Source organism: Poecilia reticulata, chromosome 6, assembly GCF_904066995.2.
Source record: "Poecilia reticulata chromosome 6, P_reticulata-male-v2, whole genome shotgun sequence".
Lineage (NCBI taxonomy): Eukaryota > Metazoa > Chordata > Actinopteri > Cyprinodontiformes > Poeciliidae > Poecilia > Poecilia reticulata.
This window is the reverse complement of record NC_088835.1, coordinates 29,033,236-29,060,766: the sequence shown is the minus strand read 5'-3', so window position 1 is coordinate 29,060,766 and position 27,531 is coordinate 29,033,236. Positions and strand designations below refer to the sequence as shown.

The following is a 27,531-nucleotide window of genomic DNA, read 5'->3' as shown; positions in this document are numbered from 1 at the left end:
GCAAAAGTAAACAAATTTACACCAAAATGCCAACATTTTCACAGAAACATAAAGATTGGTCATAAATCCTGAAAAACATTATAAAACAGTGAAATTGAATCAAAAGTAATTTAAATTATTTATGGTAAGATAAGTAATATCTATCCAGAGTCAGACACACCTCTAACCTTATCATCCTTAGGAACCAGTGAGTCTCTCATGAATGAAGATGTCAGATGTAGATGTGAAAGCAGGAAATGTCTTCAGTCAGAGACTTCTTCAAAGTCGCTGTATAACAGGCTGTTACCGGAGATCCTTCCTGCCCACAGCCATCAACGTCTACAGAAACTCTGAAGAACCTTACACAATAGGAGTTACGACATTTAATTACCGTTTGGATTAAAACTGCAGTATGAGTCAAGCTTTTAAAAAGAATATGTTTACATTTTGTTAAAATTTTGTGACAGTTTGTTATGAGACATAATCTGTGAAAAACAATTATCTCTACCTCCTCTCTTGAGTTATTTTTGCTATCTGAAGAAATCCAGCGCAGAAAAACAGTTGATCCGTCATCGTTATGCTAACTAGCCTGAGCATTCACAATAGGGTCTTCTGACATGCTGTAGTGTTGGCAGAAATCAAGACAGAAGAACTAAATTTTTCCCAGATTATTTGTCTTATATGAATCTCTCACGACAAATATGTAAAAAGAAAAAAGTATAAACGTTACATACTGCAGCTTTAATAGAGTATTTTTTAATTGAATCAATCTCAAGCTAGTAACACTTGCTCACCACTAGAGGGCAGAGCGGTGGTTTTACCCCGATGTGAAACCTATTTTTGTTTGTTTGATGCTCACATTTTAAATAATCTGTGGTCTTATTTAATGATCAGAATGGCGTCAGAAATTTGATTAGTTTGAGCGGAGTTTTTATTTTCTTAACTGTGAGGCAGATAATCATCTTAGGACACAACACTCGGCCGGGCTGTCGTGCTCTGATGAGGCCATCACTGGGACTTTCCGGATACGTCAGACCGAGCTTCCGACTTGTTAACGCTAGCTGCCGCCGCCGCGTTCATGTCGTTAGAGGAGGTTAACGTTACGTCGCAGCTCCGTAACAAACGCAGACAAGAGGCCATGAAAACTCCCAGAAGCCGCCAGCAGCGCCTGGAGGTCTGAATATAGAGGCGCGGTGGTCAGAAGCGACAGGGCGGGATGTCAACAACTCGGCCTCTGCTCGGAATGAGACGAATCACCGAGCTCGCGTGCCCGGAACAGCCGGGCAACAGGCTCCCTGCGTCGGCTGGGAGGCAGCAAGCGGAGGCCCCCACAGTGGACGAGTTTACGGTCTTGGAGGACAAAGAAGAGGAGCTAAAGTGTGCCAGGCCCCGAGTGGAGCAAGTTTTTAAAGTGACGTTTACAATTATTGGTCTATTGGACCACACAGGACAGCCGCACGGCAGCAAAACATCCCGGCAGATATGGCTGCAGCTCCGGGGCAACAGAGACGACGTGTCCAAGGCGAAGGTGGGTTTCAACCGGCCTTTCTGTACGCAAACCAACGCTGTCATGTCGGTTTCTTTACATTACCCAACAGTTCACTGTGACATGTTGCCGTTTTTAGTCAGAAATAAGGAAACCTAAAGTGCATATCGACTGTACCACTCCCTGGTGAACAGGTGTGTGTCAATGGCTTGAACCTCAACTTTATTGACCAACAGCTTCTCTGCTTCAGTCCAGTGTCTTAAAAACCTTAAACCAAACAATTAACTTTATTATCTCACTTACTATTAGGTTTAAGATCTTAATACAACCATTATTTATTTGTATTTTCCTCTTCTGTCTTATTTTACTGTTAAAAAATCTCAAATCAACTGTTACACTTTCTTGTCATCTCCCAAAATCTGTCAGTTTTCCAGGGTTTTAAGTGTTTGTTTTTTTTGGACTTTGAAGTCTTGATGCACCAATCAGTATGAGAATAATCTAATCTTCCAGTTTTCAACAGGTGAAGAAAGCTCTTAATGAAATGAAAACTAAAAACAAGTTTATATCTCTACAGTTCCCAACCCAAGAGAATAAAAGAGTCTTTCCAGACCAAACTGTCTCATGTTGATTATGTAAACAATAACTAAACTTTAAAAGCCTGTTTTGGACACTTTCTCTCAATGTATAACTGATCATTTTTTAGTTATTTGAGCAAAAATCTTCAAAACAGACTGTCAAAACCAGTTGTTTCAATGCTCAATATGACCTCTGGAATAATACGAACTGCTATGTTTTTAAAATTTTAAAAACATTTTGATGTAAAAACGAAATGGGTCCAACAGTCAGAGCTTTTAAATGTTACTGACTGCATATAAATAGAAAAAGACGGTCCTGATTGTCCCTCAGTTTACATTGGTATCTGGGAAAAGAGATAGAAAATCATAAATATTATCAAAACAAAACAATAAAAGACTATTAAAAATTCAACCCATGATCTTTGGCGAATGGTGAGTTGTTAGAATAAATGTTGGTTATTTGATCACTAAGAAGGACAATAAAGTTAGTTTATTACTGTAGAATGTGATTTCCTAACTAAAAACAGTGATGATGCATATTCTAAGTAAAGAGCTTTTATTGTTTTTAAGCTAAAGGGTTTGATGAAAATCTGACCCTTTACATATTTTTAGAAAAGCCTGATCAGTTAGCAGTTTAGTTGTTATCAGGACTGCTCTATATTTCAGGTATTTTGTTCTGTAACTGCAAATTCCTGAAACTACAACCTGGCTTACCAAATAGCAAACCATTAATGATTCAGTGCAGCTAAAGGTTTAATCCCAAATTAAGCAATTGGAGCATAAAAAGCAGCCCACACTCTGATTGTACCAAACTGATGACAAGGATTATTTATTGGTTACAGACTTATTTACTTTCATATTATATACAAAATTGTGTTTTGGCAGAATATCGGCTGTTTTTTGGTTTAAATCTACTCTCAATAGCTTTTTACCAAAAAGCTATTTACCTACTGCTCCTTATTTCTGTCCTAATTTGGAAAGCAAGCTTTGATTGGAGGGGTTGTGTAGCTCCAACCATTATTATTGTTGCATGTATTATTTTTCCCTTGGTTTTGGAGCAATTTTCTGAGATTCCTCCAAAAGTTAGCAAAAAACCAGTGGTTTGGCAGGACGTGGTAACAATTACCCACATCCAAATTAAAAGAAGTGAATCCTGATCCTGGCAAAACAATTGCAGCTCGTGTTTTCTTTGGCATTGTTTACTATTTCCTCTTAGTCACCAACTTCTTCCAGCTTGGATTGTTTAGTTGAAACAAAGAACAAAGTGAGACAGATGTGGAAAACCCCATTAAAGCAGATTTACTGTTAATAGCACAGAAAGCAAGAGATGATGCAGAAAACTAAGTCATTCTTTTTAAAGGCTTTTGCATCTCTTGTCTTCATGTCTACTCATAAAATAACGTGTAAATGCTTTACTTTGGTAAAATAAACTCAATAAAAACAGAACATTAGTTTTTATGTGACTGGATAAGTCATAAGGAGATAATTACTCAACCTTTAGAAGATAAACATCAAAGTACAAGATTGTAGTTTGTCCCAAATGAGCAAGAACAAGCAGCATATATATAATTTAGATTAAAACAGAATCAATATTAATTATTAAATTATTAAATGTCTGCTAGAGATGAGATTTTGTTTTACCTATAAAGCATTTTTCATGAGTTGAATAGTAAAATCTCCTGTCTGCTGTTTATGTTTTCTGTAATGAATCACATCAATGGCTGAGGAGGTTTTATATACGAGGGTAAAATCTGTGACATACTGACAGCTTACATTCCTTCAAATGAGTCGGCTTCAGAGGCGTCTTTCACACTGACCCCCAACAGTGAAATGTTTTTTATTTAACCTTCATTTAACTCTGCAGGACACATTATGAACCATTTCTCATAACCACTACCTGGCGAAAGGAAATAGGAAATGATTTATTCAGTAAAATGTGTCACAGTGACTGCAGAAAACAATGAATTATGTTCAAGTTAAGTTATATTTTTTTTAAAAAACATGTTTCAACAAGTCATTTTTAATGCTGAGTAAACATAAATGAATTTGTAATTTATTGATCTTAAGTATTTTTACAAAAAAAGTATTTTGGGTAACTTAATTTTGACACACTTGAAACTAGGATGGCACAGATAAATTGGCCGGGCAGTAAATCATTAATTTTTGTTTTTATTCATTGTCTGTGATCAGCCAATAATCACGTCATAAATTGGTCTTATCTGCTGTTGCAAAAGTCTTAAAAGCAGCAATTTGGTCTCTTTTGCTGTTGCCAATTTGTTGGTTGTTGTAACTTTTCAGACAAAAAAAATTGGCATCAGTGGATGATCGGCCAGAAAACTAGAAAACTGCAATTGGTGCATTCCTACTTGAAAGTAGAGATTATACTGTAATAATGGTACATTTTCCCAGAAATTTATCATTTTGCTGGATGATAAATTTTCCCGGAAGTTATAGTGATAACAATATTGTTGTTTAGAGATAATTTTCAAATAATGTAATGCTAATGGCAAAGTAATGCAAGAACACATTCTCAAAGAACAATAAACTTTAACTTCTAAAGAACATTTAACACTAGAAATTTATTTAAATATCCCAAATAAAAAAACAAAACAACAGAAACAAATATAATGAATTATGAAGGTTTAAAAAATGACTAGTAGAGACTGAAACATCAGACTGAAAACCTTTGCAGTCCAGTTTTTGAAAGAACAAAAAGAGAACAATAAATCATGTAAATGCGAATTATTGAGGCTGTTGTAATTTATCATGCGATTCACTGATTTATTGCGACATTCCTAGTAGAAATTGGTATTTTAAATAAAAAATATTACTGGAGAATTAAATGTCATCGTTTTTTTTCTTTTTTTCATCATAACCACAAAGAATCACAGAACTCAGTAAAATATCTCTTAACAAGTTGCATAAGTTATAAAATGTGATGATTAGACAAAAATAACCACTTTCTCCTCAAAAAGTCCATTTAGTTTGAAATGAATGTTTTACAGTGACTTCATAAAGCCTGATTCCAGTTCTTTATTCAGTTTGGTTGTTTAGTTGTAAAGTTATGTTGCAGATTTTATAAAATATCTTTTTGCTTTTGAGCTGCTGATGCAGTTTTACATATTTTCCACAACATTAAATGCTAACTAAACATTTCTGACCATAGCTGCCGTTTCAGAGCGTATTTTAACCAGGGGATCTCCACATAGGAAGTCCATGTTCTGGTTTTCTTTATCTGCCGTTTGCATGAACACACCTGAGGTAATAATAATAATAATAATAATAATAATCTGGTCAGATGGATTCAAATCCTCTTTTTTGTTTGTTTGTGAATGGATCCTTTTGATTCACAGCATAATTTAAACGTCATGTGAGCTGCAGCTCTGTTCAGACACAATGCTGTTGGCTTACTGAAAAACAGCATTTAGATCAAAAGTTAGCCACACATTATGGGTGTAATTTCCCACAGAAGAAACTCTTTCACACTTCTGCATCCTGTGTCACGAGTCTTGGTCGCGTTTCAGCAGCTGCTTAGAGCTCTGCCAGTCAAGCAAAACCAAAACGTTTCAGTGGAGATTTCATCAGCCTCCAATGATGAGCAGCAGTCAGTTTTAGCTTCCTACTACCAGAAAGCTTAGCTTCAGTGTTTCTGCTTATCCAGACTCTCTAAATTCAGTTTTTGTGTCCAAAAGTTTTAAAACGGCTTCAGGCTCAGTTAGGAAACGTCATTTGTCTGATGTTAACTTAGTTGTAATGGCTGATAACTGATATTTACCGATGCTAAATGGCTGATAACTGATATTTACCGATGCTAAATGGCTGATAACTGATATTTACCGATGCTAAATGGCTGATAACTGATATTTATCGACGCTAAATGGCTGATAACTGATATTTACCGATGCTAAATGGCTGATAACTGATATTTACCGATGCTAAATGGCTAAATGGCTGATAACTGATACTTACCGATGCTAAATGGCTGATAACTGATATTTACCGATGCTAAATGGCTGATAACTGATATTTACCGATGCTAAATGGCTGATAACTGATATTTACCGATGCTAAATGGCTGATAACTGATACTTACCGATGCTAAATGGCTGATAACTGATATTTACCGATGCTAAATGGCTGATAACTGATATTTACCGATGCTAAATGGCTGATAACTGATATTTACCGACGCTAAATGGCTGATAACTGATATTTACCGATGCTAAATGGCTGATAACTGATATTTACCGACGCTAAATGGCTGATAACTGATATTTACCGACGCTAAATGGCTGATAACTGATATTTACCGATGCTAAATGGCTAAATGGCTGATAACTGATACTTACCGATGCTAAATGGCTGATAACTGATATTTACCGATGCTAAATGGCTAAATGGCTGATAACTGATACTTACCGATGCTACATGTATTTTTCCTCGAAACATTAAGAAAACGACCACAATGCCCACATTGCTTCTCTGCTTCAAACATGTTTTGGTCCTGCACTGCATCAGTATCACATGACCAAACAAATGTCACATGACCAATCTGCTGTTGAAACACAAACGGCAACAAGATGTAAACAAACATCGGTCGTTAATATTGGCCCAGTTCTGCTTATCTTACGATACAATATGTAACTAAATGACAAAAATTGTCAGATTTTAGTGCAAATTCATCAGCAATATCAAAATTATCATATAAAACGATATGAAAATTTGGGCCAATATCAAAATGCGATGTTATTGACTGATCTAGCTAGCTGCAATCAGTGAAAGCTAATTATTTTATTTATTCTATATTTAATGTTATCATATTTTTATTTAAATTTGAATGGGATCTTTTTCAGCTTTTATTGAGATATATTTTTAATTCATTAACTTGTAATAGATTTATTTTTAGTAAAGGCTTATTTTTTTTTCATCAATTTTATGTTTTCTAAAAATTTTATGAGAACTAATTTTTTATTGTTAACCTGTAATAAATTCTTTTATTCAGTTTTAGATTTTTGCTAAAAGGTTTTATTTGTTTTATTCTTTTCAACTTGGTATATAGTTCTGAATTTTCAACTTTTATAAACGATAAAAGTTGAAAATTAAACTTTTATTGAATTTTCAACTTTTACAAGTTAATGTATTACAAGTTATTGTATTACATTAACTTGTAATACATTTATTTCAGGTTTAAAGGTCATTTATTATATTTTTTATTCTTTTTGAATTTTAGATTTTTTAATATCAATGTCATGATTTTTTTTCTTTATTAAAAAACTAAAATTTTTCATGAGTTGAATAGACAATTTTTTTATGTTTAAATTTTTAATAAGGGCCGTTTATACTTATGTTGGTATTTTTTGTCAACTTGATGTTTTTAAAATATTGTTTATTTTATTGTAAAGTGTTTGTTCAGCTGGAGATTTTCAGTAAATCCATTTTATTATCTATTACTTTTATGAACTTGAAGTTGTTTTTTTAAAAATATCTCCAGTTTCTATAAAAGTTTATTATAAAGAGTCTTTTCAGTAAAAGCTGAATCAGCCTCACCTTGTTTCTCTTGACTAGCGCAGACCTGAGCTCCTCTGCTGGGGTCATTGTTGACTCATTTCCGTCGCGTCGAGTGTTTCATTAATGCTAAACGGGCGTGTCACGTTATCAGTCAGAACGCTGCTGATTCACCCAAACGTCTCCCTCAGCCAGGACAGTATCTGAATCTGATTCTTTGCAAATTGTTCAGTTTCAGCCTCACGTGACGTGAATTAATACAAAAACCCACCGACCTTACTTTCATTTTCTTTTTCTTTTTTTTTTCTCTTCGCATTTGCTTAAATATGAAGAATTTTGCTCTTTTGTGATTTTGAAATCCATTTTTTTAGGGATGAATCAATTATTAAAATAACCATCAACTAATTTAGTAATTGATTAATTGTTAACTGGAATATAAAGACTCAAAAAGAGGCAATTGCTGAAAGAATGATGCGGTCGGAGCAGTAATGAAGCGAAAGCTGTAAAAATATTTATACCTTTTGTATTTAATGAAAAAAACTTTGTAAATATGTTCTTCCTGAAACTCGTCAAGTGTCAAATTCTGAGATTATCTCTTATTAATACCCTTTGCTCTTAAATCATTAAATGATTAATCAGATTTATCATAATAATTATCGAAATAATCGTTACCTGGAGTATGCACATTAACAAAAACGGCCATTTGCTGGAAGGTCACACTATAGCAATGTAAAGCTGTAAAAAATACACATGCATATTTATTTAAGAGAGAAAAACAACTTTGTAATAATTATGTCTCCCTTTAAGCACCTTTGGCTCTTCAGTTAATGAGTTAATTAAAAAAAAGGTTATCCTTATAGCTTTTCTCTTGTTATAAGTATTTTTAGCTGCAGATGCATCCTTTGTAACAAATCATCAAAGGAATTCTATATTGTTGCACTTTAGGCAATAAAATGTTAATTTTCTAATTTAAAAACGGAATTGAATGAGTTATCTTTTCTAATATATTATTTTATTTGTCAGAAAACTTGATTTCTAAAACAGCCGTAAGCTGCAGCGTTAATGTTTTAGTTTTTTCTCTGAAGGAGTATGTTCGAGGGCTCTGCGACCCGGAGCTGCAGAAAGAGGAGCACTATCCCACGGACATGCACTGCATCTTCGCCGGGGCCCGGGGCCTCTTCCTGGACAGGCTCATACGGGACACCAGCGCCGAGGTTCTGGTGCCGGAGCCGGGCCGTCTGTGGCTGGTGGGCCGAGCTGAGCCCGTTGTGATGGCGCAAAGCAGAGTTCAGCAGTTTGTTGCTCTCTTCCAAGTAGGACTGGTGAAATTACGTTCGTCAAAGTTACTAAGTTGGCAATTATTTAGAATTTTTTCTTCATTTGTTTGTGTTTTCTGTGCAGGAGAAGAAGAGTCTGCCAAGTGACAGAGAACCGGCGGTGAAGCGAGCGTTCAAGTCTTTCGTGGAGGAAAGAGATGATAAATACACCATGGAGCTCCTGCTGCTGCCCAGTGCCCTGAAGGAGGAGTTACTGGGACTGGTTCACAGCCCCACCAGCACAAACACATCGGCACTGGTTGGTTAAATCCATACGATCCATGGGAAACGCTTCTAGGGGGAAAAAAATATGCAGGTTTATACTTACAGAATAATCAGAAAATCATCAAAAGGTCCATTTATTTCTGCAGTTGTGTCAGGCCTGGATGAAAAACTCATCACGATACAAACGTTGATAATTATTCATCTTTTTTTTTGTTTTATGTATCTGAAATAATACCAAACTGTTGGCATAACCTCCTGTTTTATCCAGTTTTCACAACATTTTTATTTCTAAGCAGTTGTGAGGCACAGTGACAAAACCAGAAACTACTGCTGCGCAAGTCACTGTGCAAGTTGTTGCTAGGCAACCAAATTTTGAGGGTACTTGAAAGTTCTTATTACCCAGCAAGTTGTTGCTAGGCAACCAAAGAGCGAGTGAGTTAGTCGCTCAGCTTAGTTAGCTGTGAGGTTGAGCGTCTAAAGCCTTTCCTGTGCCTACATGTTTGGGTATGTTTACTGTATTTAACGACTAATGAATTAGTTGACGAATATTTCAATAATTATTAATCACGATTAGTTTTTAGTCAGTTTTTTCACCATGGCTCAAATTAGCTGCATTTGTACTCAAAAGTTGCGCAGATATCTTAACATACTTGAGATAAGACAAAACTGGACCAAAAATACTTGGTAGTATTTTCAGTTTTTTCAGTGAATCATTTTTATCCCCACCATCAGGTCAACCAGGCGCTGCTTCCCAGCATGGCGGAGATCGACCAGGACCGCTCACAGAGCAGCACTCCGGTGACGGAGCTCTCCAACCGCATCCTGGACACCAGCTTTGAGGAGAAAGGCGGTTCGGCGGCCGTCTGCACAGGCGGGAAAGCGGGTTTGGGTCCAGAGGCGGTCCTGCTCAACGGCACCCGACCCTCACACAAGCGGCGCTCGTCCGAGAGCGAGACTCGGGACACAAAGAGACAATACTCCCTGGAACGGAAGGAGGAGTCGCCAGAGAGGACGGCGAGGGAGCGTCCTCGGGACAGGGAGGTCCGGGGCGCTGGCAGCAGCTGCAGGTCCAAAACCCCGTCTGCTTCCTGTACGCTCTCCTCCTCCTCCTCCTGCTACTCAGGGAAAGCAAACACGGTGGCCGGTCCGATCACACAGGAGTCCGGCGAGGCCTTACCAGATGACGGCGAGGCCGTCAGCCCGGAAACCAACCTCCGCTGCCTGGTGAACTTTTTCAGGTAAACCTTGAAAGGGAAATTCACACCTTCCACGTTTTTGTTTTTCCATTTGGGATTCAGCTGCTTTTAAAGACAAAAACACCCAGACAATTTTTGGCAATAAATTAATGTTTTTTGTCGTCAAAAACCTTTAGAAAGTAGGAACGGCCCCTCGCCTACTAAACCCAACACAGCACAGCCCGTTACCTAGCAACATCAGCAAAGTTCTGCCCGTTACCTAGCAACCCCAGCAGAGTTCCGCCCGTTACCTAGCAACCCAAGCTGAGCTCCAGCACTTTTAGTCAACTGGAAGAGATGTTGTATTTTATCTGTTTTTGTAACTTGACACTGGACTGTAGATTTATTTGAATTAATTTATTAGTTGAATTGAATTAATAACATTTAAATTTGTTCTCTGTATAAGGTGAGAGAGACGTTTCAAAACCTAAAATTTGAGTCAACTTTGTCCCTTCTGTAGAATAAAGCACAATACCACAAAACGTTATTAATAACGGTAACAAATTATGTAATTTAAGGGCTTGAATTTTACTGTGGGCGTCATTTAAAAGTTGTGGCTACATTGTGAGATCTACTTTTCCTTTCCAGAACCATGGGCTACCAGCAGGAAGTGGTGGAGCGCGTCGTCAAGGCGACGGGGCAGACAGAGGACACCTTTCTAATCCTGGAGAAAATAGTTGAAGAAACCAAACGTTGTGAGCAGGACTGCAAAGTAGGGGACAGAGAGAGACGAATGAACTCCGTGCGTCCCGCTGACACCCTCTGCTCCTCTTCCTCCTCCTCGTCCTCGTCTTCGTCGGCCTCGTCAATGTCGTCCCGTTTCAGGGAAAAGGAGCTGGGAGACTCTGGGAGGTCGAAAGAGAACATAAAGCCGAGTCAGCGAGGAGGAAGCAGCAACGGGTTGGGACACCGGCGGAAGTGCAGCGGCAGTGAGACGAGCACTCAGCAGGTAATCTCACATCAAGCCACAAATAATCCCATAATCCTCATTTCTGGCCATTACAGCACAATCCATACGTTTTAAAGCTTCCATTAATCTGTCAATTTGCTGTTGATACCAATACATTTTGTTCTTAAGGGACAAATAAAGAATCACTCTAGACTAGAATAAATGTTGTCAAACCAAGGACGAATCTTGAATGTGGCTGCAACCAGTGATTATTTTACTCCAACAGATTACTACAGACTAGGCGTGCACCGATTGCAGTTTTTTTGGCCGATCTCCGATTATTGATCTTTAAAAAACCTGACTGCCGATTCCGATTTTGGCCGATACTGAATTTTTTTTATCTGAAACGTCACAGAATATAGCAAGAAAGTTGCTGAGTTTCCAACAGTGGGGCGACTGCAAACGTGCAGACATGAGCTGGTGAGTCGGTCTGTCAGTCAGACCTCTCTCTGCAGAGCAGAAGAGGACGGGGTTCATTTGTTGAGGTAGAAAAGATCGGCTTCACATTTAAGTATCAACGGATCACAGATCTCCCAAAATTAGCAAAATCTGCACCAATAAATCAGCGTGCTGATAAATTGGTGCAGCATATTAAACAAATGGGGGTTTTAGCCTTGATTTATAGGAATTCAGAGTTTCAGCAGCTTTGCAGAGGAAAATCTGCAAAGCTGCTGCTTCCGGATTTTAATCTCCACACTTAAACTTTAAAGTAACAATATAAAGTTGAAGAAACCTTGATTAAATTTGTTTAAATAAATAAACATGTATTTATTTCTGTGTGTCACATCCTTTATAGGCCATCACAATCAAGAGAAGCTCCAGTGCTCAGGGCGGAGCGGGGAACTACGAGGTGATTACGATCGACGACGATGACAACATCATCCCCACCAGCGCCAAAACGGCAGACGGTCGAATGTCCCGGATAATGACGATGCCGCACCCTGACCCCACGCAGTCCGGGTCCCGAACAGACTACCTGGCGCGGGGAGGGGGCGGGGTCACGCAGCGGGACTACCTGTCTCGATGCGGGACTCAAACTTTGGGCGGACCAGTGAAGGTGGAGAGCGTTACGGCGCTGCGCAGCACGCCGCAGTGGCTGAGTAACGCCTCTCTGGCTTCAACTCCCAGCGTGAGTTTCTGTTTGTTTGGTTTTGTTGAATTATGTGTTAATTTATCCATCCAGTCCAAGGTCAGGCACTGTAAAAACACATTATCTTTTTGGTGTAGTTTGTAGTGCGAATATCTTTGTACACTTTAATTCAAAACTAACTCATAAGTAACTTTTCAGCAAGATGTCAGAGCTTGTTTTAAGGCAATGGTTTAATATTGATGAAACAGTTTATTTCACTGATAACAGGGGAAAAATGTCTTGTTATAAGTGGATTTATTGGCCAATTGATCTCGTTCTTTTTCATCAAAATTGAAGAGTTACTGACTGAAAAAAACAAGTTCTGACTTCTTGCTAAAACATAGTAATTTAGTTTTGTCTTATTTTAAATGTACTAAGGTATTCAAAAAATACTTGGTGAGTTTTTGTGTTTTTTCAGTGCTGAGGTTTTGATTGTAGTTATTTCATAACAACTGCTACCCTGTTTGACCATTGGTAGCAAATCGGACTCCAGTTTTACTAAGTAAAGTGATTAAAGGTGTTTTTACACCTGATAGTTGATAAACTCAGTTTAATTGGGACCAAAAATGCGACATTGATTTATTTTTTCTGCTGCGGTTCTCTGTCATTCTGCACCGAGTCAAAACATGTTCCCCTCCTCGCCTGTGGGGGCGCTGCTCCACGAACAACTGAAGGAAACTATACAAAAACCTCTAAAGAAGAACCTGAGCGCAACTTCCTTCTTTTTGAAATGTAAACAAAAATGGAGTTGTGTCAGATTTTAGCAGTTGTAGGATTTATTTTTTGTCTTTGGTCATAAGATCATAAAAATTTCTCTCGCTAGCGACTAGCGAACCTAGACTAGTTGAGTTTTTGTTCTTTTTAATTCTGTAGTTGGACATGACTCCAGCCTTGGAGTCTTACTCTGTTTTATTCGTTTTTATTTACTTTTATTAGTTTTTTTTTACTTAAAGCTGAGAATGAGCTGCTGCTCTGAGTTCCCTCCCCTAAGTGTTTCCGCTTCCTGTGTCCTCCCAGTCGACTCAGCCCATCAACCGGACCGCAGCCTCTGCCTACCAGACCATCAGCCATGTGAACTTCCAGGGCGGCGTGGCCCGGACCCCGCCTGCCAACGACCCGCCAGCCCCGCCGGTCACCGGCCTGGCCCGGTTCCACCAGTCGCTGCGGACCCAGTTCACCTTGAACCTGCCGAACGAGCGGGGGAACCCGGACCTCAGGCACATCATCATAGACGGCAGCAACGTGGCGATGGCGTGAGTCTGCACACAGCTTCTCACTTCTTGGTCACTTTCAGTCCTTTAGGTGTCGAGTCGCCACAGAACTCTTGAGATGATGAACTGGAGTGTTAGAGTAGGAGGGGAAGCGTAGGCTCCTTTTCCTGCCTGATAAAATCTCATATGATTCACAATAAACAAAGAATATTGACACGTGTGTATTGAAAATAAACTTACAGCAGGCCTGCTGGGACCAAAAATGTCAAAGTTGTCAATTAATCGATTATTACTGACAATTAATCCTGTGTTAATGTTAAGTCAAAGGAAAGACTGAGCCTTTTTTTACCTGCAGATTCATCCTTTGCTACAAATGATCAAGCATACACAAAAATGTTACTGCATTTTAGGCAATGAATTTGTATTTTTTTATTTAAAAAATGAATTGAGTTGTTTTCTGTATTTCTAATATTGTATTAAAAAAAAGGCTTAAGTGACTTAAGAATTGTTAGAAACAGCCTCAGCTTTATCGGCAAAAATAAGACTTTGTGACAGAATCACAATCTGATTTCACTTTAAGAAAAATCATGACTAACATTTTGGTAAGAATCGTCCACCTCCCTCATTACTCACCTTTGGGGTGATAAATGTGATACCGCTGTGGTTCAGGTGTGAACAGGAGTTACTGGCACACCGTAAGCGATCAGTCATTGGCTTTTTTTTTGGCCGAAATTGAGATTTTCTTTAAGCGCCGCTTGAGTCAATCCTCGTTTTCTGAGATAATACAAAAACAAAGAAGGGAGTAAATGTTGGTAATAAGTGCCAGTCATAACCGGCTCATGTTGATATTTCGTCAGAATCAGTTTTAGTTTGATTTTTTTAAATTTAAGAATCTGTGTGAAGCTGCTACTCATCCGATGACAAATCGAATCTGTGTTAGGTTGGTGTCGCGTCCCACACCGCATACTACTTGTTCTCCTTTTGACTCGCGAAGCCGCCACCCTTCCCATCAGCACCGTCGCCGCCGCTTCATGCACGCGCCACACAAAACCATGCGTGCAGGTCTGTGCTACAACCCCGGCGTCGTTGGCGCGCCCACGCCTTCACATGTTGTTGTGACTCATCATGTTTGGGTATGACTGTGCGCAGGCCTCAGAGCAGCTGTAGCACCATGTCGAAGCGAGGGCGGCTCGTTACGGAGGTGTTTCTCAGAACAAAATACCTTTTCTAGTAACAAAAAGAAAACCAGCGATTTCAATCTCTGATTGATCCAGAAGCTGTTTGTCACGGACTTAATGTGCAGATGAAGATGAAAGGAGTTTTTGCTTTCGCTTTGATTTATGGGTTCGGTCTTCATCCTGCATGACCTTATCCTGACTCTTTGCTTGTGCAACTACTTCCTTTCACGTTCTGGTTTCTTCCTTCCTTCTTCCTGCTTTACCCGAACTCTGCCCATCATGCACCTCTGACTCAACCCAATGTTTCAACATGACCAGCAGTTCGGTTCTGCCTGTTTTTCTTACAACACCAAAATGTTTCACTGGGATTTTATGTGACAAATAAATAGCAGAAAGTATATCATCCATTTATTTTCAACCCCATTTACTCTGACGACCCTTGTTACACTGCAAAAACACCAAGTATTACCAGGTATTTTGGTGCAAATATCTTAGTACACTTGAAATAAATCAAAACTAACTCATAAGTAGCATTTCAGGTAGATATAAGAGCTTATTTTAAGTCAATTATTCTTTGATATTAATGGGAAAGTACTAGTTTAACAGAGTATATCATTTTAAAATAGCAAAGTCCAGATGTGATTTATGTAAATAATTTTTTCCAGTACGGAGTAAAAAGGTCCGTCTTGATATTTACTTCTACAGTTTTTCTGTCCATGCTAAAAGTATGAAGTTATTTTATCAATTATTTTTTATGATTAATTGGATAAAAACAATTAATTACTGCTTTGAGTGTTCAGAGAAGGTTCTGTTTTAATCTTAAATGCAAAATGTATTTGTTTTTAGTACAGTTTTTGCTTAATTACTGCTTTGTGTGTGTATGTTTTTGTTTAGCAAGTGAATCTGTATATTCCAGTTAACGATTAATTGATGACTATATTAGTTGACAATTATGTCAATAATCGATTAATCATGACTATTCTGATTAATCGGTTCAATTCTAGTTAGAAATAACCTCTTCAATGATCAAATCTGTCAGGAATTTATTATAAAATCAAATTTATTGAGAGTTTATCACTAAATAATAATTCAAAACATTTTTATTTAGTTTTAAAAAACGTCCCAGTGACCAGGACATGCCCTGATCCTAAAAAAAACTTATTTAAAATCATTCAAATGAAGTTGAGCCATTTTCCCTCCTTGGGTTGCGTTTCCGCAGAGTTTGGTGATTGTTACACGACTTACCCCGACTTTCATGTCATTCATCACTTTCTCTCTCAGCAGCTGTGGGAACTTCCCTGCTCTTTGCATATATTGACCCCTGGCTGAAAACGATCCGCCTCTGAATGCACCCTGTTTACAGTCTGACGTGTTTGTAGAGTTAAAACACCAGGGAAAGTGAAACGGGTCTGCAATGTTTCCCCCTGATCAGCATCACGAGTCTCGGCAGCAACTTCGTCAGATTTCAAGTTGGAATATTTTATCTCTTTAGTTTATGATGACGGCATCTGCCGTGTTTTAGTGCCTGTTTCTGCTGCAGCTTTGTAACTCACTGCATCACCGTTTGCCCCAAAAGTCCCAATAATCTTCCTTCTTGGTTGTTCTTTTGGCCGCGTAACGTCAGCTTGGAAGGAAAGCTGCTAAATATTGTTTGTAGCATCACGAACCTGCTCAGGCTGCCTTGCATGCGTCTCTGTGAAACCACAGCTCACGTGAGTCCAGATCTGGAAACCTGATAGTAACCCGAGCAGAAAGGGAAAGAACCAGCGCAGACGGGAGAGATATTCTCATGACGAGGAGGAATTTTAATTAAAAAAATTTAACTTCTGAGTATGTTACAGACAAAACTCTGAGTGACTTAGTTTAAGATTCACATGAATCTAAAAACATCTGCTTTTGCTATCCAATTATTAATTGGTTAATGCAGAAAAATATTCAGATTTGATCAGATTACTAGATTAGTTGATGATTAATCACAACTAATCTCATTAATTGTTTCTTTAAAAAATCAACAGATCAGCTCTACACTGTATTCATAAGCAGAAAAGGCTGAGAGTTTAACCTTTTAATGTCTGGAAGCATTTTTAGCTGCAGATTCATCTTTTGCTACAAAAGCTCAAGCTTCACTAAATGAACGTTGGCACCGCATTTTAAAAAAATTATTTTCTTATTTAGAAAAAGAATTGAATCATTTACTTGTTTGCGTCTTTTTATGTAAAGAAAAAACTCTAAGGTGGCTAAATGAAAAATCTGCAGAATGTGGCCATCTATTTTATCCAATTAATCATCAGAATAATCGATTAATAAAATAATCGTTAGTTGCAAACATATCGTCCAGCACGATTTGTTATCGTGACAGGCCTACGTCTCTCCACAGCTAAAAATAGCGCCTAGCATACTTGCGTCAGCGGCGCAGGCGTTAGCAGAAGCGAGAGCGATGTTGTGCAACACAAATAACCTTCCGGCCAGACCACACTGCGCCGCATAGCTTAACAGTATTTATTATTACAAAGTATTTAATGAATTTTTGAGGCAGGTTAATTTGCCTCCAGGATTTCTTTTTTTTTTTTTTTTTTTTGTGAAATTGTTGTACCTGAATAATCCATCAGTGATGACAGAAACTTTGTGCTATTTTTAACAAACATTGCTGCTCAAACAAACAAACAAACAAACAAACAAACAGAAAAATCCCTGACACGTATTGGTTTGGTGGTTTGGGCCTGATGAGCAGCACCAGAGATCTGCTGGCTCTGATAACGTCGGTAGTTGTGCGATCTGTCTGCAGCTTCCTGCTCAGGGAGTTTCTCATCTGGGCGGCTGCTGCTGGTTGTTTGCGTTGCGGTTTTTGTTGCCCTACCTACCAGCATGTTGAACTGGGGCCGTCTGACGTGCGCTTGCAGTTTGTGCACGTCACCGGCGACGTTGTGTGTCAGCTGATATTTTAAATTGTGTCTCCTGGAAGTTTTGCAGAGGCTAATTAAAGCCTGTTTTCTTTGAAGTTGTTGCTAATCTTTAAAATGTTCGGGTTCGTTGTTTCTGATTGCATCATAGTGACAGATGTTGGTGCATTCAGTTTCGGGTGAGTTTCTGCAAAGCGACTCATATTTTCCACCCCTGAATTAAATAGATTTACCCTTTATGAGCTGCTGTTTTCTCTGATCCAGTTTATTTCCCCACACTTGTATGAAGCTGCATCTGAAATTAAAGAAGACTTCTGCAAAATGTGCATTAAACATCGTTAATGACATTCAAAATTCTTATAATGACAGGAAATTTATCGCAATAAAGGATAAGCAATATAATAAATGCTCAGCTCTAAGTCAGAGCTATAATTAAACCTAAACTGTACCAAAAATATATACATTTTGCATTTAATATGAAAAAAACTTCTGTTTCTGTAAGTATTTGTATCCAGAACTCCTCCAGGGGCAGCTTTGTCTTCATCTGGTTCAAATTGTTACACAGTCAATAATTGGTTAATCCAAATACTCAACAGATTAGGCTTACGCTGTATTAAAGTAAAGCAGAAATGGCCGAGCTTTTCACATGTTGACGTTAGAATTGGCCGTTTTGCTGTAGATGCATCGTTTGCTACAAATTACCAAACATACACTAAAAGTAATGCTATGTTACTGCAACAGAGCCAATAAAATTGTTCGTTTTATTTCTATAAAAGGATTTTAATTATGTTTATTTGAATTTTAATATTGTACAAAACAAGCTTAAGAGCTTAAATGAAAAATCTGCAGAATTTATCATGTTAATCGTCAGAATAATCGATGGGAAACTAAAATAACCGTTAGCGTCAGACCTACTACTCCATTGCATCTTTTTATGTAGTTTTGAAGTTTGATTTCCTTTTATTTTTTTGTAGTCATGGCCTTCACCGGTTCTTTTCGTGCCGCGGCATTGCTCTGGCCGTGGAAATGTTCTGGCGGAGAGGCCACAGGGAGATCACCGTGTTCGTTCCACAGTGGCGCCAGAAGAGAGACCGACTCGCTACAGGTAAACCTGAGCTCACCTTAACGTTCAAAACTGAACACAGAAAGACGCTTTATTGTGATAAAATATATATATATATATATTTAGCTTTACTGAAAAAGTTCCTCTGAGAAAGAGGAAACAGAATCTTCACAGGAACTTGTTCTAATTAGTGAAATATTCACTTGTTTAATGTATTCCATAATATCAGTGGCACATTTTATTTATTTATTTATATATATATATATATATATATATATATATATATATATATATATATATATATATATATATATATATAGGGCTGCACAGTGGCGCAGTTGGTAGAGCTGTTGCCTTGCAGCAAGAAGGTTCTGGGTTCGATTCCCGGCCTGGGGTCTTTCTGCATGGAGTTTGCATGTTCTCCCTGTGCATGGTGGGTTTTCCCCAGGTACTCCAGTTTCCTCCCACAGTCCAAAAACATGACTGTCAGGTTAATTGGCCTCTCCAAATTGCCCCTAGGTGTGAGTGTGTGTGTGCATGGTTGTGTGTCCTGTGTGTCTCTGTGTTGCCCTGCAACAGACTGGCAACCTGTCCAGGGTGACCCCGCCTCTCGCCCGAAACGTTAGCTGGAGATGGGCACCAGCACCCCTCCCGACCCCACTGAGGGACAAGGGTGTAAGAAAATGGATGGATGGATGGATATATATATATATATATATATATCAATAATACGTTTAATAGAATATTTAATAATCAATATTTACAGCATGTTGGGAATTGAAGAAAAGACTTTAGCTGGTCAAACTCTCAGGGTTGCTAGGTAACCAAAGTGGGAACTCATTCTTTCGTTGCCTAGCAACAGCTTGTTAAGTAACTTGTACAGCAGCAGTGTCAGATTTTGCCTCATAACTGCCTAAAAGTAATAATTGAAAAAAACGATGTGGAGTGAAAACTACAGTTAAAACAGGAAAGGTCATGCCACCAGTTGGCAGATATTTAAAACAAAAACCTAATCAATAATTATTGATCTCGGCTGTTTTTCAACCATTTCGTCCAGTCCTTAATGATAATATTAATACCATATTGGTATCAGTATGCGATTGATTATTGTTTTTCCTCTCTTATCATATTAATGTGTTCTTAAAATATTTTGGAAACACCTATAAGTTTTATTTCGGTAACACTTTATTTGAAGGGGGGTGAATAAGACTGTCATAACACTGTCATAAACATGACATAACACTGTCATAAACATGACATAACACTGTCATGAACATGAATAAGCCTTCATGAATATTTATGACTTGTCATAAAGCGTCATTCTGTAAATTATGACCCTTTTAATACAAAGTTGACATTATTCAAATTGTCTTTGTTATGACAACTTGACATTAACCAAGAAATCATTACTGATATAAATTTGTTATAAAAGTATTACTGATTGCACTTTAAAAATTAGGTAACTTTATGTTATTAAAAGTAAAGTTTAAACAGTAATGATTTCTTGGTTAATGTCAAGTTGTCATAACAAAGACATTTTGAATAATGTCAACTTTGTATTAAAAGTGTCATAATTTACCGAATGACGCTTTATGACAACAGTCATAAATATTCATAAAGGCTTATTCATGTTCATGACAGGAGTTATGACAGTGTTATGACAGTCTTATTCACCCCCCTTCAAATAAAGTGTTACCTTTATTTCCATTTTAGGTTCAAACAAAAATAATAAAAAGAAAAGGTATCAATGTTGGGGATACTGGCCTTGTATTTACCACAGTATTACAAACCTCTATTCAGAGCCCAAAGTGTTAAACCCCAAATTCAGGGACATTTTCAAATTACTCAAAGACTTCAGATCATCATTTGGCTCCACATATCTTGTTCTGATCCATATTTCTTTTTATTCCAGAGCAACACTTTCTGAACCAGCTGGAAGACCTGCGGCTGCTGTCCTTCACCCCCTCCAGAGAAGTCTGCGGCCAGAGAATATCTTCACATGACGACAGGTTCAAACAAAAAACGTTTTCACCTCATTTTCCACCATAAAAGTGGCTTAAGAAGCACAGCTACATATTTAACCCTACATAGAAAACATTTAGGTTGGCTACCCTAACCATGCTAAATTACTAGAGATGTGCCGATCGGGTTTTTTCCTGCCGATACCGATCACCCAGGAGGGCCGATCACCGATATCGATCACATAATTATTATTTTTTTAATCATAAGCACTACCGGTTACATTATGTGGAAAAAGGAACCAGGAATTCACCTTAATTTAGATAAAAGCTTTTAAATAACTTTTTCCAAGAAGAAAACTAAACTGAACAGGCATTGTGCAAATTGTACGGATATCAGTAATACTATCTTTAACAGACTGAAAACATATGGAGGCTCTGAAGATGCTAAATAATGCAAAGAGTCAAAATAAAACATCTCAACTTTGCCAAAAAAATTCAACTATAAAACTTAACATTCAAAGGCAAATACAGGATCCATTACAATAAACAATCCAGAGTTACTGAATGGAAACTTCCTGATAGCATGGCGGCTAGCTGAGTAATTATGCAGAGCAGGGAGGAGATCGATTATTTTTTCAGAGATTATCTGTCTCATGTTAGGACAGTGAAAGTTTTAATACGTATGTAAAATTTATTTTTTAAGTTAGATGCTGCAGCTTTAAGCAGAGGTTCGGTGTGAGAGTCACTACCAGGTGGAGCAGAAGCGGCGCTCCGTCTGTGAAATATTACTACCTGTAGCGTAGCAACGGTTCAACAGCGAGAGCAGAACCAGCGTCTTACATCGCAGCTCGAAGACTTAAATAATTTTGCGGGTTATTTGTTTAGCTTTCTGACCGTCATGCTAATCTGGGTGAGTGTTTGTAGCTGTGCGCTGCTTTACCTGCTATCTGATCCTCCATATGTCTTTTTTACTGCAGTGAGCCTCGATGTAGCCAAACTCCGTCAAGTATGGCATTGTTTTTATGTCGTATTAGCTTTGTTGTGTTGATGCATTTTGATGTACTTCAATTTTCCACCGCAACACGCAAACTTCCCCATTCACGTTATAGTTATAGTTCCACATCGCTTAGGATTTGTTGCTGCGCGTTTGCGAAGTGAGAAGGAAAGAGGAGTCCAGCTGCACAGGCAGGCTGAGAAATGAGATACAGGTGATCGGCAACAAGAGACCGTGATCGACAATCACCGATCACTTTTTCACGGAAATCGGCCGATTCTGATCGGTGGCCGATCGATCGGCACACCTCTATAAATTACCAATATGAACTAAGTGATAGTAAGATGAACTAAGTTAAATTGTGTAAACAAAGAACAATAATGGGCTAAACCTTGAAAAAGTAAGCTAGCAACATAAAAAATTAAAATAAGTTAAAATGAGGTAAAGTGTAGCTAGCATAAGAAGCTAATTTATTTCTCTGTAAATGAGAAAATCTGGTGGAAGAAAACTGAAATGAAACTTTTATTCAAGTGTTTCAGATGGTCTACAAATGATCAAGAGAAGCCTCATCCTTTGTTAAATCTCTTAAATTTGAAGCTTTGGCATTGAATAAATATTTGAGGAAACTCTGGAAATATCTCTGAAAGTTTGCCGGTCCCACTTGAAGTCAGATTGTGTCATAAATGCCTTCAGACTGAAAACAGGATCCTGACTGAGCTCTTCAGGTTTTCCTCTCCGCTCTGGAAATGTCTGACCTTTGAACGCCGGGAAAATCCTGAGTGTCTAATCCAAACAATCCGCTCTGCCTCTTTTCTTTCCTTTTTTTCAGGTTCCTGCTCCACCTAGCAGAGAAGACGGACGGGATAATAGTCACCAACGACAACCTGCGGGACTTTGTCGACACCTCGGACACATGGCGTCGGATCATTCAGGAGAGGTGATAGGTTGCGATTTGCAGAGTTCAGTTTGTCAGATGCTGACGTGTTTCGTTACCCTGAGAGATGCTGGAAAGTCCAGCGACGCGGCTGACTAATAAAGATTTATAGCTTGTTTAGCTTTACTGAAAAAGTTCCTCTGAGAAAGAGGAAACAGAATCATCACAGGAACTTGTTCTAATTAGTGAAATATTCACGTGTTGCATGTATTCCATAATATCAGTGGCACATTTTCCATTTTTCTTCTCATTTGAGTCACATTTGTATTATATTTTAATGCAACATGATATTATAATGATTTACTTCATTCATTTTAGATAATCATTGTTTCTTAGATTCATTTACAGACCAGAAGATTCAATAATTTTTAATCAAAATAAGTCTTAAATGTCTAAATTATTCCTAGTTTTCTGGTGAAACATTTAAAGGGACCATGCAATGTAAATAGAAATACTTTTTTTTGCCATTTTGCTGAAATATGTGAGTGTTAACAGCTGTTAAAATTCAAAGTTTAAATGCTAAACGCAGTTGTAGACACTCAGAAATATTTTTATTTTCTGTGGTTTTCTCACCACCTACTGGTTGGTTTGGGTATTACATCATTTCATGGGAAATTCTACTGAATGTGATATTTACTGTAAAGAGTCAAAGACTTTTTAAAATACTGCTCTGTTGCTTAATGATCACAATTAATGACAACACTGTAAATGCCCATCCCTACCTGTGAGTTAAACTTTGAGTTGGGGGCGTGGCCAGCAGCAGCTTATTTGGATTTAAAGTGACAGAGGCCCTAAAACTGACCTGTCCTAGCCAGGTAAAGGAAGCATAATAGCTCACCTTTACAAGTTGCTGTTAGTTTTTCAATATGAAATTTTTCATTTGTGTGAACGCTGCATTTTGTGTTTCCTGACAGACTTCTTCAGTTTACCTTCGTTGAGGATCACTTCATGATTCCCGACGACCCGCTTGGAAAAAACGGACCCCACCTGGACGACTTCTTGCGGAAAGACAACAGGTGAGTCATCCGGTGTGTATCTGTGGCTCTGGTTGTTCGGGATTTATCTGCAGCCTGTTTCTTCTTCTCCTCTCTCCAGGAGAGTTTCCCCGCCGCTGTTCCACCCTCCGGATTTCCGGGCCTCGTCCCAGCAGCAGCCGCCCGTTAACGTCCAGACTCTGCGTAACTCCGCCTCCCTGACGGCTCACCCCACCGCACACTGGCCGCACTCCGGGCCGCCCGAGTGGCACCCGCCGCGCCGCTCTCCCTCGCCGTCGCCTGCCCCGCCGCCGCAGCGGTCGCCGGGGGAGACGTCAGAGCTGAAGAGGAAGTTGTACGATATCTTTCCTGACCAGAAGCAGCGGATCGACCGGATCCTCAGCGACAACCCGTACATGAGAGACCTGAACGCGCTGTCGGGTCTGCTGCTGGGGTGAACCGCCGCCCGGCCGCCATCTTCTTCTTCTCCTCGTCGGAGGGCACAGAAACTGTTTATTAAACTAGCTGCTATCTGCAATGAATATTTTCTTGGATTTTTTTTCATCGTTTTTTTATTTTTTGCTTTCTGGTCCATCGAGGTGAGCAGCACCACTGTCTGCCGAACATAACCAAAACGATTTCTGTGTTTCAGCAAGAAAAATTCTGTGTTTGTCTGGGAATAAAATCTCTGCTAGCGATCGACGAGACTTTCAACTTTCACTCCGAAGGTTGGAGAGTTTAACAAGATGCACAGAGTCTCATGTTGAAGAAGGTTAACTTTGTTTATAAGTGTTTACCGTTGGAAATCGTACTTTCAGTCAACTGGTCGCCCTCCTCGCTTTCCCTCCATTTTGCTACTGAAGCACAGAAACGCCTCGACTTTACGCAGCGACTTGTTCCTGAAATGATCAAACCTGACCACTAGGTGGCGATGGCATTGTCCAACAACATGCATAAAGATGGAAAGTAATTTTTTTCAGGATGAATAATAATTGTTTTTACCACCACACTGGTTCTAGAGGTAAACCAGAATCAACTGGCTTTAGTTTGATCCTCCATTTTGAATTTTTGGGGAGATTGTGTTGCAGTGAGATGATGTTTGTACGCAAATCAGTGGATCCGCGTGGCCATTTATCACCAATCTGATTTCTAATCTCTGCTTTAAGCATCAGGCTACATTTATAAACACTATGACATTTTCAAGCAGCCCTTCAGTTAGGAGTTACACACACAGATCCAAGCTGCATTTATAAATGCCAGCTTTCGATTTGGAAGGCTACAAATTTATGTTTAAACCTGGATTTATGAACAGTTTGGTCGATATTAATCAAACTCAGCTTTTATAGCACCTTATATAAATAAATATGGGCTTTCTGAAATGCTGCTTAAATTGTTACGTTGCTTTGGTTCAGCACGAAGTTGGTTGAGAAGGAAATAACTTGTTTATTTTTACAATTTTTCATCCAGTAAAACTTTTTCTAGCTGGTTGATGAGCTCTGAGACCGTTTTGCAGAAAACGTACATGGATTATTTAAAAAATCAGTTCAGTGAATAAAAGGTGGTAACAATGTTTAGAAAAATATATTAGCAGGTCAGTATAAAGCTGTTTTCAGAGCCAGAGTGACATCTAGTGGCACAAGCTGCAAACTGCAGCATGGTTGAGTGGGGAGGGCGACCTGTTATTTTGTGAAAAACATCCATATTTTCCTTCAAAATGCGTAACAACCTGACCCAGGGTTGTAAACAGTTGACTGAGGATCCTGAGCTTAAAAATTCCCACAACAAACCAGAATTTACTGCTTTGATGATCTCTTTAAAAAAAGAAAAGAAAACCCATCAGACTTGGATGAGCGTTCAGTTCTGAGGTATTCGGTGAGTTATGAACCTTGGTTTGGAAGCGATGGAAACAAACACTACAATATTTATCTTCTGATTACACCTCGAACCTGAGGTTTTCTTACTGTTTTCAGTTCTGAGTTACATTTGGAACTAAAGTGAAATGCACTGAAGAGAAAAGCTGAGCGAACAGATGAACGTTTCATGTTCATCTCCTTAAAACTCAGAATGGCTGCAGTTTTCAGATCTAACCCTCTAGTTTTTGCTAAATTCAAAACGTTCATGTGTTTAAAGGATGTTATGTTGTAAGGGTTACTGAAGGATTTTTCCCCCCCTTGTATTATAATTCTTCTGTGTATATTGATTTTTTTGTCTTGTAAATATTCACATTTTTGCTTACAGTGCACATATGGTTTAATGTATGTTCAAAATCCAGAATAAATGCAGCCTTCCCCATCAAACATCAACTGCCCTGTTTTCTGCAGCTTTTTAAACAGCTTCTCATTTTTAATAAATGCATTGTAGCGCATGTACTATTTGCCATATTGATTTTATTATAAGTCTTACTTTTTATATATCCTTGTTTACAGAAATCTGAGAAAATTCAACCCTATTTGAATGAAGCTCCTCTGCACTTTCCAGCAGAAACTTCACATTTTGAGCGACTCGTAGGAAGTTTGACATTAACTGAGTAATTATTTTTTACTGTTTTAATGCATTTACAGTTAAATGTTTGGCCTAAATTGATTCCTTTATTTGTAAAACACCAATTCACAACGTCGTCTTGACAAACTTCAGTTCAATCACAAAACTATCCCAGTTGATCTGAGTTATCAGTGCATTAAATTCAGTCTATTTTTCAATTTAAGTTCCAAAAGGTCTTAAGAAAACCCAGTAGCTGTTGGTTGTTTTGACCTTAAAATCGCGCAAATTCCATGGAATTAAGCAAATAAATCAACTTAATAAAAACACTGCAATTTGGAAAAAATACGTTTTTTTAGATTAGTCACGTGATCATCAACCAGACGTTACTGGCGGAAAAGACAAAAGACGGAACTGTTACGTAAATTACAGGACTTTCCACTTCTGTATCTTATTTTTGTTAAGGTACCTTAAAAAGACGAAATTAATAGAGTATAATTTATTTTTGTTTTGTTTATTTTAGTTTTAAAATCTGTGTTAGCATCCCGATCCACACTCCATTCCAGTAGATGGCGGTATTGCACACTCAAACCGCCTTAAAAAAAAAGAAGACGACGGTTGGGAATGGTAGGAGCAGGGCACAGCATGTTTAATAACTTTTCACATGAGAATATCCATCCATCCATCCATTTTCTTACACCCTTGTCCCTAAGTGGGGTCGGGAGGGTTGCTGGTTCCTCTCCAGCTAACGTTCGGGGCGAGAGGCGGGGTCACCCTGGACCGGTCGCCAGTCTGTCTCAGGGCAACACAGAGACAAACAACCATGCACACACACACACTCACATCCATCCATCCATTATCTTTACACCCTTGTCCCTTAGTGGGGTCAGGAGGGTTGCTGGTCACACACTCACACCTAGTGGCAATTTGGAAAGGCCAATTAACCTGACAGTCATGTTTTTGGACTGTGGGAGGAAACCGGAGTACCCAGAGAAAACCCACCATGCACAGGGAGAACATGCAAACTCCATGCAGAAAGACCGGTGCCGGGAATCGAACCCAGAACCTTCTTGCTGCAAGGCAACAGCTCTACCACATGAGAAATGTGCAGCCCACATGAGAAAATTAATTAATGTAATTTTAATATTTAATGTTTGTGTTTTTTCCAACACTAGTGGAATATCTACAAAGTTTTGCACACAGTTACAATGGAAACCCTCAGCATTCATTCCTCCTGGACTAGCATGTAGCAACAGAAACACAAAAATACAGGATAACTGATCCAGGAGTACTTTCTGCATCAAAAGTTAAAAAGGTTCTTCTAGGAAGGCATGAGTGGCTGCATTTACATCACAAATGTGCGCAAAATTAACAGAATTGAAAGCGGCTGCCCGTTCAGACCTATGTGCAAAACAAATATCTAGCCATCCTCAGAAAAA

General features: G+C 38.6%; 1 protein-coding gene across 1 annotated transcript; it reads left to right on the top strand.

Moving 5' to 3' along the window:
• The first annotated feature begins 793 nt into the window (after positions 1-793).
• Positions 794-25,911, top strand: n4bp1 (nedd4 binding protein 1). Its single transcript, XM_008412539.3, has 12 exons — positions 794-1,507; positions 8,631-8,858; positions 8,947-9,120; positions 9,819-10,324; positions 10,910-11,270; positions 12,067-12,399; positions 13,417-13,652; positions 18,663-18,793; positions 20,664-20,760; positions 22,536-22,643; positions 23,555-23,656; positions 23,736-25,911. The coding sequence occupies exons 1-12, from the start codon at positions 1,196-1,198 to the stop codon at positions 24,070-24,072; spliced, it is 2,925 nt and encodes a 974-aa protein (XP_008410761.1). The 5' UTR covers positions 794-1,195; the 3' UTR covers positions 24,073-25,911.
• The last annotated feature ends 1,620 nt before the right edge of the window (positions 25,912-27,531 follow it).

What these genes read in the sequence shown, in the direction of transcription:
- n4bp1 (XM_008412539.3), top strand. Translation starts at nt 1,196, where the DNA reads ATGTCAACAACTCGGCCTCTGCTCGGAATGAGACGAATCACCGAGCTC. An exon ending in AGTTTGTTGCTCTCTTCCAA is followed by an intron (nt 8,859 to 8,946) that starts GTAGGACTGGTG and finishes TTTTCTGTGCAG; the next exon opens with GAGAAGAAGAGTCTGCCAAG. An exon ending in CGTCGGATCATTCAGGAGAG is followed by an intron (nt 22,644 to 23,554) that starts GTGATAGGTTGC and finishes GTTTCCTGACAG; the next exon opens with ACTTCTTCAGTTTACCTTCG.